General features: G+C 36.0%; 1 protein-coding gene across 6 annotated transcripts in view; it reads left to right on the top strand.

Moving 5' to 3' along the window:
* PUS7L (pseudouridine synthase 7 like) overlaps positions 1-15,271 on the top strand; it is a 48,146-nt gene that overhangs the window by 19,143 nt on the left and 13,732 nt on the right. For 3 of the 6 annotated variants that reach the window (XR_007717825.1, XM_050749379.1, XM_050749381.1), the window contains exons 6-9: positions 511-592; positions 2,268-2,548; positions 8,079-8,132; positions 9,137-9,184. Coding sequence is in view for 5 of the 6 variants with exons in the window: in XM_050749379.1 (XP_050605336.1) it covers positions 511-592; positions 2,268-2,548; positions 8,079-8,132; positions 9,137-9,184 (465 nt within the window). In the remaining variant the exon portion in view is untranslated. Of the gene's footprint in view, positions 1-510; positions 593-2,267; positions 2,549-8,078; positions 8,133-9,136; positions 10,291-15,271 lie in introns of those variants that run through there. The other 3 variants (XM_050749378.1, XM_050749377.1, XM_050749382.1) reach the window with 1 other exon arrangement.

The raw sequence follows: 15,271 nt of genomic DNA, 5'->3' as shown, positions 1-15,271 counted from the left end.
AAGGGGCTCAATTTTCACTGTCTTAGGAAATATGTTAGGTTTTCTTGGTGCTTCTTCAGGTGGGTTGTTAAGAACCTGAAATAAATTCAAAAAAGTTTTACTATTTATAATACTTTCTAATTTTTTTGCTTTTGGAAACAGTTTAAAAATAGGGGTTTAATACATTTAGCCTAAGCTTTTCAGAATTCTTACACCTTACTAAGAATGTCAATACATTTTAACCTTAATATTTAAAAAAAATGACAAAAGTGGAATTATGGAAGTGATAGGGAAATGCTTTTTTCAGTCCATAATATTTTAAACCTATATATAAAGTTATTTCATGCAGAAGACTTATTTCTACATTTAACATTGACTGTTTAATTTTTGAAACCCTAAAGGGAAAATTGCAGCATCAAGTATAATTATTAAATGCCTATTCTTTTAGGATGCTAGAGAATTTGCATCTTTTTTTTAAGAAAGTAATTTGACGTTTTTATTAACACATGTTTACTTGCTTGATTTTTCAAGATGAAAGCCATAAAATTGTTTCTTACACCAGAAGACTTGGATGATCCTGTAAATAGAGCAAAGAAGTATTTTCTTCAAACTGGTATTTAAGTTTCTTTATCCTGTACATAGCCATGCAGATACAGATACACACTATAAATGTTTTATCAGCAGGAGAACATTTATTGTAACATAAATGTGATAAGAAATCGATTATAGTATATTACATACTGAATACTTCTATTCCGTGACTTAGGCACTCACTTCGTTTTTAGTCAGATTTGGAAGTTTTTTTGTCTATGCTATCTCTTATCTAGGGGTAGGGGCAATGGGAGAAATAGTTTCTTAGTTTTTCTTGGCTGAAATCCTCTGAAAAGAGAGGAGTTCCAAATTCTACTCTGGCACTGATGGCAATATAATTAATTGCAGCTGGGGGAGATACAAACATAAATAAATGAAAGTTCATTTATGATATTCCAAACTTTATGCATTATTTTCATTCTAGTTGCCAATTAGCCCTGTCAGTTTTTAAAACTTGAGGTCAATATGATGGAGTATATATAGAATGCTTGATGAAAACCAGTAAGGAAAAGTGGTTATGAATGTGGCTTGAGTCAGATTGCATGGGGTTAACTCTCAACTTTAATACTTCCCAACTGTATGATCTTGTGCAAGTGATTTGACGTTATTGTGTTAGTTTCCTTATCTGTAAATTGAAGCAAATCACAGTACCTAAAAGAGTATTATGAGATTTAGATATGCCCTTGGAATAATGCCTCAGATGTGCTACATACAGATAAATATTACCTTTATTTAAATAATATTATTTATAATATTATAAATATTACCTTTATTTAAATAATAAAAACAGCAACCACACCATGTCAGATTCATTCAGATATCTGACCGACATACTGAATTTCACTTACATTGAAATAAAGGATGTCAGTTTTCAAATATTTATTATTTTTAATTATGTACATATTACATATGTGCAGCTATTCACAGGAAAGTAATATTTTTGTGCCACACCACAATGTGTAAACAGTGTGGGCACTTCTAACTCTTATGAGTAATTTAAGTAATACTAAGGAAAATTCAAAGTGACTTATTTGTGTCTGTTGTAGAGTCCCCGAGATGAAAATTTCCTTATGGTAATGATTCTTCAACATTCATATGCATAAGAAACACCTGGTACATTTATTTCAATGCCAATTCCAAGGCCATACCTGAATAAGCATCTTTTTGGTAGATTCCAGTCATCTGCATTTCAAAGTGCATCCTATTTTGTGAGGCATAATAGCGTGCCTGAAGGCTCCAGATCTCAACCCTTTCTTAGTAAAAAAAATTCTGTGTTTATGTCCAGAATAGCTCTTTAAAAAACTCTAGTCCCTGCTAGCTCAGCAATAGCAATTAAATTATTTAATCCTTGAGGGGTTTTTTTTGTTGTTGTTGGTTTGATTTTGTTTCAACAGTCCTGTGAATAACTTCATTAGTTTATCTCTATTCTGAAGTAAGGGACTTTAGTAAGCTGTTATGAATGTTGGATTCTTGCGTTTTTTGTTTTTTTGTTTTTTTATAACAGGAAAAGTGAAAGTAGGGCCATATTATGCTTATTATTTTTTTAAGCTCTTCAAGTGTAGCTAGGTTTAACCAAAAGCGTTAAATATCATCTTAATACCCATGATCATTGCTTCAGTTTGAGATTAGAACAAAAGCCTTTGTAAATTGGTCTTTAAATAAAAGTGGCTAACTACCTGATTTACCCTTTATTTCAGAGGATGCTAAAGGCACGCTTTCCTTAATGCCTGAATTCAAAGTGCGGGAGAGAGCATTGTTGGAGGCATTGCATCGCTTTGGCATGACCGAGGAAGGTTGTATCCAGGCATGGTTCTCTTTACCCCATTCCATGCGCATATTCTATGTTCACGCATATACCAGCAAAATTTGGAATGAGGCAGTATCTTACAGACTTGCAACCTATGGAGCAAGAGTAGTGGAGGGTGATTTGGTCTGTTTGGATGAAGATATTGATGACGAGAATTTCCCAAATAGTAAAGTAAGTATCATTCCATCAGAGTTTTCCAAGAGTAGTTACTATACCAGAACATGAATTTTCAAAAGCCCTGATTATAGAAACACGTTAAACATACATGTAATTTATTTATCTGTTTGTACTTAAATTTACTCATCTCCTGCTTCAAGTCTGCTGTCAGTTTAGGCTTAGCACATGTTGGTAAATGGAAAGATAAAAATAGTGGTATGGAGTGAAAGATATAGGTAGTAAAGCTTCCTTTAAAAAACCCATTTTAAAAAGGATTACGCAAATAATGCACAAAACAGCCCATCAAAATAAAAATCAAGGCCAGGCGTGGTGGCTCATGCCTGTAATCCCATCACTTTGGGAGGCCGAGGTGGGCGGATCACGAGGTCAGGAGTTTGAGACCAGCCTGACCAACATGGTAAAGCCCTGTCTTTGCTAAAAATACAAAAATTAGCGAGGCATGGTAGCACACGCCTGTAATCCCAGCTACTCAGGAGGCTGGGGCAGGAGAAACTCTTGAACCCCGGAGGTGGAGGTTGCAGTGAGCTGAGATCGTGCCACTGCACTCTAGCCTGGGTGACAGAACGAGACTCTGCCTAAAAATAAAAATAAAAACATTGCAGATGACTCTGCAATCCCTGCTAGCATCCTAATGTGATTCCCTCTGCTTCCTCCAGAGACTCAACCTCTGTTGTTATATGTCTTTCTAGACCTTTCTCTGTGCTTTCACATAAATATCCACTGAAAATCTATTTTTATTATATTAGTTAACACTGAGAAAATAAAAGGTAGGATTTAGAGACTCAAAACTTAAAATATGGAGAGGAGAAGGAATATGATTTTTATAATGGTATAGGGAACATGTAATGTATATTTCTTTTATGGAAATGTGAATTTATTTCAAATGTGGTTCATAATTTCCTCTTAACAGTGTCTTAGAGACATTTATATTAGTGAAGTTATAATATAGTTTATATTTTAAAGCTTGGTTCTTCCATTTCCTCCTTGTCAAGTTTTTTTTTTTTTTTTTGAGATGAAGTCTTGCTCTGTCACCTAGGCTGGAGTGCAGTGGCGAGATCTCGGTTCACTGCAAGCTCTGTCTCCCGGGTTCACGCCATCCTCCTGCCTCAGTCTCCCAAGTAGCTGGGACTTCAGGTGCCTGCTACCACGCCTGGCTAATTTTTTTGTATTTTTAGTAGAGACGGGGTTTCAACGTGTTAGCCAGGATGGTCTTGATCTCTGAACCTTGTGATCCCTCCACCTCGGACTCCCAAAGTGCTGCGATTACAGGCATTAGCCACTGTGCCTGGCCGTCCAGTTGTTTTTTATCTCTGTGGGTTTGAACTAATGAAACTGGGTTCCATAAATCATGCAAGGAAGTTCATTTAATAGTACTGTAATACAAAAAGAACAAATTATTTTCTAACATTATCATGTCAGTCTCATAAATTTTAAAAATTAGTGAAAATTTGAATAACACTTTCATATGTAACCTAATAAAATCATTGGATTTTAGAGAAGAAAAGGATTTTTAGAGACACTCTTTTTTAATTACCATTTGAAGGGGTGGCCTGCCCCTCCACACCTGTGGGCATTTCTCGTTAGGTGGAAGGAGAGACTTGAGAAAAGAAACGAGACACAGAGACAAAGTATAGAGAAAGAAAAAGTGGGCCCAGGGGACCGCTGGTCGGCATACAGAGGACCCGCGTGGCACCAGTCTCTGAGTTCCCTTAGTATTTATTGATCATTATCTTTACCATCTTAGAAAAGGGAAGTGGCAGGATAATAGGATTATAGTAGGGAGAAGGTCAGCAGTAAGACATATGAATAAAGATCTCTGTGACATGAATAAGTTTAAGGAAAAGTGCTGTGCCTTGATATGCATATGCAAACATCTCCATAAACCTGTTTAGTGCATAAAGAGCAGCATTGCCGCTAGCACGTCCCACCTTCAGCCCTAAGGCGGTTTTCTCCTTTCTCAGTAAATAGAACATACAATGGGGTTTTACACCAAGATGTTCCGTTGCCCAGGGATGGGCAGGAGACAGATGCTTTTCTCTATCTCAACTGCCAAGAGGCCTTCTTTCCTCTATTACTAATCGTCCTCAGCACAGACCCTTCATGGGTGTCAGGCTGGAGAATGATAAGGTCTTTCCCTTCCCACGAGACCGTATTTCAGACTATCACATGGGGAGAAACCTTGGACAATACCTAGCTTTCCTAGACAGAGGTCCCTGTGACCTTCTGCAGTGTATGTGTCCCTGGGTACTTGAGGTTAAGAGAATGGTGATGACTTTTCACAAGCATACTGCCTTCAGGCACTTGTTTAACAAAGCACACCCTGCACAGCCCAAAATCCCTTAAACTTTGAGTCACCTCAGCACGTCTCTTGCAAGGACAAGGTTGGGGGTAGGGTTACAGATTAACAGCATCTCAAATACAGAACAAAATGGAGTCTCTTATGTCTACTTCTTTCTATATAGACACAGTAACAGTCTGATCTCTCTTTCTTTTCCCCACACCATTTTATAGAATGAAAATTGGGTCCCAGATTGGAGAGGAGACAGATTCAGAGTCACACAGGTAGTGGAATTAAAAAGACCCAGCTGCCTAACTCCTAGCCCAGTTTGGTCTCTACTAGAAAAATCATGGAGTATAGAGAAGTAGTCTGTAGTGAGAACTAGAACATGGTCCAGTTTTTCAAACATAGAGGTAAAACAGACTCTGAACTCTACATAAAGGAAACATTATCTAAATTAATGTCAGAATTCTTGACGTATTAATTGAGGTTTTTTGGTTTTAAGTAATAGAAAGCCTCCTCAAACCTACAGTAATTTAAAGAAACACGAGAATTTATTGGCCCTTGTAACTGAAAGCCCATGATTGATTCAGGCACAGCTGTATTTGGGACTTAAGTGTCCTAAACGATTGCCTTTTTTTTGATCATTCAGCTCTGCTTTTCTCTGTGTTAGATCCATTCCCAGTCTAGCTTACACCTTTGGTGGCAAGATGGTTATTAACCACTCTAGACTCATTTGTCACCACTCTAGACTTGCTTCTCTGCAGAAGAATGATTTTTCTTTCCCAACAGTGCCAACAAAAGCTGTGTAATTGAGTCTCAGTGGCTAGGAATGGCCTGGCCTGGATCATATGTACAGAACCAAAGCAGAAAGTGTGAACTGCAGTATGTGATTGACTAAACCTGCATTCCTGGGACTCCTTCCTGGGACCCTAACCCACATCTGACACCTGGGAGAGGTCCCTTGGAAAACGAGAGTGCTACTACTTGAAAAGAGGAAGTAAAGATTGCATAAGCCAGAACATCAGCTGTCTGCTTCACTGTTTCATTAAATGGATGAATAGGCAAAAACTGCAATTACTTTTGCTCCAACCTAATAGGAAAGAAATAAGAAAATGGTCACTAGGAGGCAGCATATGTTGCTAAGAATGGTAATTTAGTTGAGATACAGACTCAAACTCTGTGTGAAAAGAAACCTAGCAGCATTATAAGTTTTATTTTACCTCATGTGGGGGAGAAGAGATGTGCCAACGATCCCCTTTTGATAAATAACAAAAAATCGTTATCATTTCTTAACACCTCCCAGATAACGTATCCATTTAAATATTGGAAAGCACACTAATTAGTAAGTCATCCATTTCTAAATCAGATTTTTGGAAGTTAAAGATTACTTTCACAAGATATAGCAACAATTTTTGAAATGCATGAGTTTTATAAGACTTCTTCATTCAGAATAACATTTACAAGGATAGTTTTGTGACTGGCATTTTAGCTGCTTTCTTGTTGGAGCTGTAGGAGAAGAGAAAACATTTTCTCATACATATTTTGCAGAATTTCCTTTTATGAGCAGCAAAAACAATGTTTCTATATATTTTTGAATCGATCACTTATTTTATTAGCACTGAGGAAAGAAAAGGCAGGACTTAGAGTCCCAAAATATAAAATATGAAAAGGAAAAAGAATACAATTCTTAATAAATGGTATATGGGGCATGTAATGTGCATCTACAATGAAAAATTATAGAAAACTAATCTGATTCCTTCTTTTGATAGGATTACTAGACTAACAGGTGTAGCTACATTTCAAATCACTTGGTAACTTCTTTTTGTGTGTGTGTATGGGCAAGATGGAGAAATGTGAGTTAGACAATTAAAAACTTAGGTGAATTTGTAGTTGGGGAGCAGCCATACAAGGAAAACATGTTTGCTCATGAATTGTTGGATATCAGCCTGGAGGGAATTCTCTAAAGACAAAGCATGGTGTTTTATACCTTGACCATGTTTATTCAATGTTTTCATAAATTACTTAAATCACAGTATGTAGGTACACTTATGACTCTGTGAAAGAGAAAAGGCTAGAAATGATAATGCAAGAGAGATCATAATTCCATGTAGTATGTCTCTTGTAGTTTGATCAGATCACATCTGGAGCTTTCTGTCTGTTTCTGAGTGCAGTAATTGAAAGAGATTAGTTACCAATAAACAAAAAAAAACCCCAAATTATAAACAAAAAAGGTGTGACATTATTGATAAGATGAGGGAGAGTTGAGGGGAAAGCAGGTAGATTTAGAGGGGCTCTAGACACTGTACCGTGTGATGAATACATATGAGAATGCTGTGAAACCTTGTGGAGGGAGGATAGATGCCTTTCTGTTTGAGCTTTCATATATAAGAGAAAGCAAACTACTTATTCTGTGATATCCTAGAGCAACATTTCATAGAGTTAATCTATCATGCACCTTTTTTTCCTCTTGTATGTGGCAATTGTTACCATTCTATGAAACAAATGCTGAGAAATACCACTTCTTTAAATTTTTTTTTTTTTCAATTTTATTTTAAAGACAGAGTCTTGCTCTGTCACCCAGACTGGAGTGCAGTGGCACCATCGTGTTTCACTGCAGTCTTGAACTCCTGGGCTCAAGCGATCCTCCTGCCTGAGTCTCCTATGTAGCTGGCACTACAGGCATGTGCCACCACACCTGGCTAATTAAAAAAAATTTTTTTTAAATAGAGACAGGCTCTCCCTATGTTTTCCATGCTGGTCTCAAACTCTTGGCCTCAAGCAGTCCTCCCAAAGCACTGAATTGCAGATGTGAGCTACCACATCCAGCCAGAGAAACATCAGTTCTGTAGAGAGTATTATATTTTCGGGGGACAGAGATAAGTGAGGGTGGGCAGTGGGTTGATATTATAGAAGCGGATTTTTGATTCAGCCTAACAAAGAAAAACTTTGTGATTTAGAAAAAGATTGCTGGTGATTGAGGTGAAAGTATTGCCTCAAAGTTTTCAGCAGTCCACCTTTCTCCATGTTATCCAACGTCAGTGATTAGTGGTTAAAGCAGGAAGAATCATTCTAATTTTTATGTGTTCTACACCTCCAGAAACAAATTATGATAAGATCTTGTTTGGGTCTATGTATATTCAGTGTAGGAACTGATTTATATGTAATAGAGTTAGGGAAAATTGAAAGTGGAGGAAATTTGGAACATGTGGAAATCGTTCATATTTTCATGTTTTTTAAAACTAGGTTCACCTGGTAACTGAAGAGGAGGGATCAGCTAATATGTATGCAATACATCAGGTAAATTTGCTTAAAAATTAGTATCACTTAGACCTAAGTGTAGATGTTGTCCCCAAAAAGCAAAATGTTGACTAGTTCCCCTCCTCTTTTTTTTTTTTAACAACTTTTAAATTAAGGTATAATTTATATACAATTAAATTCACGTAGTTTATAATTGTATAGGCTTTGATCAACATATTTTTGATAAATGTAGGACTGTGTGGCCGCCACAAACATCAATCATAAAGAACAGTTTCCTCCCCTTTCCAAATTTTCCTGTGCCCATTCCCATCCTTCACCCTGGGCAACCCCTGGTCGGTTTTCTGTCACTATGGTTTTGCCTTTGAAATAATGTCATATAAATGGAATACTACAGTATATGACCTTTTGTGTCTGGCATCTTTCACTTAGCATAGTGAATTTCAGATTCATTCATATTGTGTATATTTGAATTTTTTACCTTCTTCCTTTTCTTGACTACCTTTTGGTATTATTCAAGAAAACTGTCTAGAAGACACCAGCAAAGGAAGAATACCCCACAAAATGCAATGTTTACTCACAAGCAGCTAAGAAAATAAACATTGAATGCGTTGCTATGTGTTTGCTTTCTTGTTTTGGAAGAAATAAGAAAATTTAAGATTGCCCACCAAAATACTGGTAATGTGATTGAGCAGTAGAGGTTACTCTTCATGTTACAGACAGTACATGCTTTATTCTATAGAGATTACGTCGATATCAGCTAATTAAGTGTACCTAAACTTCTTGAATAGTGAATTGTCTAATAATATCTGATTTGAGTTGGTTACCTTAGTTATTGTGAGTCCTTGATTTTAGTTAGCTATTTTCTTTGGCAGCATAAAAATATCATAGCATATTATTTAAAGTATGTTTTAGGCTGATTGTGATGTTTATATTCTGAGACTATTTTTACAAATCCGGGTCCCAGTCATAAAAGTACATTAAAAATATGATCATGTATCTTTTTGAAGGCTATTTTCATATTTTTTCCGTCTTTTGTTTCACAGGTGGTTCTTCCAATACTTGGATACAATATTCAGTATCCAAAGAACAAGGTAGGGCAGTGGTACCATGACATACTTAGCAGAGATGGACTACAGACATGTAGGTTTAAAGTACCTACTCTGAAACTGAATGTACCAGGATGCTATAGACAGATTTTGAAACATCCCCGTAATCTCTCATACCAACTAATGGAAGATCATGACATTGATGTCAAAATGAAAGGTTCCCACATTGATGAAACAGCTTTGTCTCTTTTGATCTCTTTTGATCTTGATGCTTCATGCTATGCTACCGTTTGTCTGAAGGAAATAATGAAGCATGACGTTTTAAACTGATACGCTTGGTATAACCGTATATGTGTCACTCTTTGAAGGAAAGGGAACTAAAATGTCTTAAGCACCTCCCATGTGTTAGGAGCTTCATAATTGTTATCTCTTTTAATTTTCACAGCATCCTGAGAAGTTAGGATTTGATACTATAATTTTATAGAGGACATGTAAGTGTCAGGGTCTAAATTTAAGGTCCATGTGACCCCAAAGCCGGGGTTTTTTTTTCTATTATATGTTTCAGTGACCTTTATTCTGTGTCATAAAGTTACAATCTTTTGAAACCATTAGGAATATATATAATACTGCAAGAAAACATTTAAGAAAAAAAGTTGTGAATGTTCATATCCTCCAGCTCCTTGCTTAGAACCTTGGTGAAATTAGGTTGCAGTGAAGCAAATGTTGGACAGAAACATAGATGAAGCATTTTGCTAATTATTATTGTCCTCCTTTCCTATTTTTGAAATTATTGATCAGAACAATATACAAGGGAACTATCATCCCTCTGTATGTGATAGGTACCCCAGAGTAGTTATTACCTCTTTGTGAGACATAATCTTTGATGAAGACTGAAATAAAATTTCTCATCCAATTTTTATATCTTGGCATATGCTGATCCTCTTGACCATTTGTAATTTTTTTTCATATTATCTAAAACAGGTGTTAGAGTCAGGCAGATTTATGCTTAGATTCTGGCTCTGACACTTACCGGTGACTTTGAGTATGTTGTTGATTTTTTTGTGTGTGGGTTACTGATAGAATCAAGACAATGCCAGCTTCATAAGTGACAAATAATAGGATTATCTCCACATTTTCTGTTGCTGGAGGAATAAAACATTGTGCCCATTTGAAAATTTTAATTTTTGTTGATTTAGCTATCCCACATTATAAATCATCCTTAACCATTTTATATCAGTTAAATACAGGGGTGGGGTGGGGGAGGAATGACTGGCATGTAGACATGTATTGATTTGGGAATATCTGAGCATTTCTTTCATTGTTGGTAAGATATCATGATGAAATTAAAACAGCAGTATGGAGCATTATATATCAGTAATGTGATACTTTATATACTTAAGCCAGTTTAACCATTTTGGGAAATGTTAGCATAAGGAAATAAAATCCAAAAGAAGGAAGAGAAGCTATATGCAATGCAAAATTCGCCTATTGCAATATTTTTATATACAAATAAAGACACTAAAAACAGTTTTCACAGTCCATCATTACATAACTAAAGTAAGTAAAATGATATGTATCAACTTGATGGTAAAATATGTAGTTATTTAAAAAAGCAATGAACAATTTAGTTTCATGAGAAAATGTTGTCCCCAAAAGTAGAACACATATATTGCAACTGCAATAATACTCTGAATTCATCTTTCACAAATAAGAGACATGTTAGCATATTGATGAAAAGCACAGATATTGGAGGCAAACTAATATCTGTTTGCCTGGGTATATTGGCAGTACCCAGTTTGAACCCTGGCACTGCCACGTATAGCACTGCAGCCTTGGGAAAGTTATTTAAACTCATGTGCTTCAGTTTCAACATCTGTAAAATGGGCATGTTAACATTGCCTACCTCATAGGCTTACTGTGAGAATTTTCTAAGTTAATATAAGTAAAGCAGCTTTAAAAAGTGCCTGGCATTTAGTTATTGTTAAATAAGTGTCTGCAGATGCAAGTTTGGAAGAGAAAAACAAATAAATAAAAATGCCTTCCTGTTAAGATGATGGGGTATTTGGATTTTTTTTAATACTAAAAAGTTTTTTTTTGTTATATTTTTTGGCAATAAATAATTCTCAACACACAAAAATTGGATATTGTAGTACCATTGATTTTCTTTGGCTTACTGCCATCATTTTAATATTATATTGAGAATGAAGTGATGCTCTATTAAGTAGTAAAATAATTTAGAAAAAATGTTTTATTTTATATGATAAATTATGTCCTATAAATGCAATCATAAAATGAGTTATATACATTATTAAATCCTAGTTTTTAAGTTTTGAACAGCAGTCAGAAAATGTGAAAGCATGAAAATGCATCATTGATTCTACTTTCTTTGCCTGCAGATGGCACTATAATTTTAGACTTATTTATTTATTTAGTAAATATTTCAGCTGTGTATAAAGGATCACTAAGTTTATTTCATCACCATAAAATGTATTGAGATATCATTCATGTGGAATATTATTTTATATGCCAATAAGACTTGCCATGTTAAATTTTTTTTTGTTTAAGGACTTTTATTATTAATAGTATGCTTTGGACCAGCTGATCACTAGTCACATAGGTTTTTGCAGTTTTGCTGGGGCATTTCAGACCTTCATAGGCATGATCTTTGGATTAGGTTTTTTTTTTCTTCACATCATTATTAGGAGATAATTTATTTTTAAAGTGTCATGTTAAACTGCAAAGATGTCCATTAAGCATCACTATTAAACATGCCAAAGGAGAAGCCATATCTTCAAAATACCCACTTAACCTACCCAAACATCTCAAACCCACCTTTTGCTGACCTTCTATAACCCCATTTCCAAAGTTTTGCTTCATTTTTATTGTTTCTTCCAACTTTTATTTTAGGTTTGGGGGTACATATGCAGGTTTGTTACATGAGTAAATTGCATTTTGTGGGGGTTCAGCATACAAATTATTTCATTACCCAGATAATGAGCGTAATACCTGATACATTGTTTTTCTATCCTCATCTTTCTCCCACCCTCCACCCTCAAGTAGGCCCTGGTGCCTGTTGTTCCCTTCTTAGAGTCCACGTGTACTCAAAGTTCAGCTCCCACTTAGAAGTAAGAACATTTGGTATTTGGTTTTCTGTTCCTGCGTTAATTTGCTTAGAATAGTGGCCTCCAGCTACATCCATGTTGCTGTAAAGACATAATTTTGTTCTTTTGTATGACTGTGTAGTATTGTCTGATATATATGTACTATATTTTCTTTATCTAGTCCACTGTTGATGGGCATCTAGGTTGGTTCCATGTCTTTGCTATTGTCAGTATTGCTGTAATGAACACATGTGTGCATGGACTTTATGGTAAAGCAATTTATATTCCTTTGGGTATATAACCAATAATGGAATTGCTGGGTCAAATGGTATTTCTGCTTTAAGTTCTTTGAGAAATCTTCTAACTGCTTTACACAGAGGCTGAACTAATTTATATGCCCACCAGCAGTGTATAGCATTCCCTTTTCTCTGCAGCCTCCCCAACATCTGTTATTTTTTGACTTTTTAATAACAGCCATTCTGACTGGTGTGAGATGGTATCTCCTTGTGGTTTTGATTTGCATTCCCCTAATGATTAGTGATGTTCAGCATTTTTTCATATGCTTTTGGCCCATGGATATCTTCTTTTGAGAAGTATCTGTTCATGTCCTTTCTTCTTTTTTTAATGGGCTATTTTTTGCTTGTTAAGTTCTTTATAGATTCTGGATATCAGACCTTTGTTCATGCATACTTTGAAAATATTCTCTCCCATTCTGTAGACTGTCAGTTTACTCTGTTGGTAGTTTCTTTGGCTGTGCAGAGGCTATTTAGTTTGATTAGGTCCCACTTGTCAATTTTTTTTTTTTTTTTTAGATGGAGTTTCCTTCTGTCACCCAGGCTGGATTGCAGTTGCTCATTGCAACCTCTGCCTCCCAGGTTCAAGCCTTTCTCCTGCCCCAGCCTCTCGAGTAGCTGGGGTTACAGGTGGCCGCCACCATACCTGGTTAATTTTTGTATTTTTATTAGAGACGGGGTTTCACCGTGTTGACCAGGTTGGTCTCAAACTCTTGACCTCACGTGATCTACCCACCTCGGCCTCCCAAAGTGCTAGGATTACAGACTTGAGCCAGCATGTCACTTGTCAATTATTGGCTTTGTTCCAATTGCTTTTGGAGTCTTTGTAATGATATCTTTGTTAGGTCTTATGTCCAGAATGGTATTTCCTAGGTTTTCTTCTAGGGTTTTTATAGTTTTAGGTTTTACATTTGAGTTGTTAACCCATCTTGAGTTGATTTTTGTATATGGTAAAAGGAAGGGGTCCAGTTTCAATCCTCAGGATGTGGTTAACCAGTTATCCCAGCACCATTTATTAAATAGGGAGTCCTTTCCCCATTGCTTGTTATTGTTGACTTTAACAAAAACCAGGTAGCTGTAGGTGTGTGGCTTTATTTCTGGGTTCTCTAACCTGATCCATTGGTCTATGTGTCTGTTTTTGTACCAGTACCATGCTATTTTGGTTACTATAGCCTTGTAGAATAGTTTGACATCAGGTAGTGTGATGCCTCCAGCTTTGTTATTTTTGAATTAGTTTTAATTGCCAAGGTTGTTTGAGCTAGCAGTAGTGCCTGGGAGTCGGTTAGGTGAAACAAATTGAGGTCTTTTTATTAATATTAAGATTAAAACACCTTGATTTTTTTGTGAGTTGTAAAAAACTGAAAGTCATGTAACTTTTGATTTAACTAACATTTTCTGAGTATCTATTATGTCAGTATCTCACATTTTAATCCATATTCCCACCCTGTGTGGAGGTATTATCTTCACTTATTTTGCAGATTGGAAACATACCTGAATAGTTTACTAACCTAATCAAGGTCAAACAAAATAGCATGTGGGGTGAGCGCGATTATACTTCCTAAATCAGTACTGTTTTCATCTACCTAACATTTGCCTTCTGAGAACAAGTTTTTGGATAATAACTTCCATTTAGGCTGGGCGTGGTGGCTCACGCCTGTAAGGCCAAGATGAGTGGATCACAAGGTCAGGAGTTCAAGACCATCCTGGCCAAGATGCTGAAACCCTGTCTCTACTAAAAATACAAAAATTAGCTGGGATACTTGGGAGGCTGAGGCTGGAGAATCGCTTGAACCTGGGAGGCGGAGGTTACAGTGAGCCGAGATTGCCCAGCCTGGGTGACAGAGCAAGACTCCATCTCATAAAAAAACAAACTAAAAATTAAAATATAACTTCCATTTCTATCAACTACCAACTTGATATTACTTGCCATTGATTTAATAGGCATATTGGGCCATGTCTTGGCAGAGACAAGATACCTTTTGAGATTCTGAGACCAAAATATAAAGTAAAAGGGATCCCTTCAGGAAATCCCCAAATCATTTTGGAGTTTTCCCAAAATATTTTGGGATTTGTATCATAATAATATGTAAAATCATTGTAGATCATAGGAGGTGTTTTAGATGGTACCTGGCACAAATATCATTGAAAAAGCATAGTGAGAAACTTGTTCTTTCGCAATTCATTTTCAGTCTTTGCATCAATCATTCTGTTTAAGGAAGGAGAAAGCTGCTTGATACTATTTACATATATCAACATTTGCTAATTTACCTTTCTAGCCAGCTATGCAGGCTTCAGGCTCAGAAACATCAGCAGGCAACAATATAATATGTAGCTAGAATTTAATAGGTTTGCATTGTTTTATTGAATTTATTTTCCCTTTTATTTATGGCAATCAGTTCTGGCTTCCTGTTTATGTGATGGTATTATGTTTCCTTTAAAACTAAATTTAATTTTATTTATTTTTGTATTTATTTTATTTTATTTTATTTTTAGATGTGTGATTTCATTTCTTTTTTTATTATTATTATACTTTAAGTTCTAGGGTACATGTTCACAATGTGCAGGTTTGTTACATATGTATACATGTGCCATGTTGGTGTGCTGCACCCATTAACTCATCACTTACATTAGATATATCTCCTGATGCTATCCCTCCCCCCTCCCCAACCCCACGACAGGCCCCGGTGTGTGATGTTCTCCTTCCTGTGTCCAAGTGTTCTCATTGTTTAGTTCCTACC

Source organism: Macaca thibetana, chromosome 11 (genome assembly GCF_024542745.1).
Source record: "Macaca thibetana thibetana isolate TM-01 chromosome 11, ASM2454274v1, whole genome shotgun sequence".
NCBI lineage: Eukaryota > Metazoa > Chordata > Mammalia > Primates > Cercopithecidae > Macaca > Macaca thibetana.
This window is presented reverse-complemented; position numbering and strand designations above follow the sequence as displayed.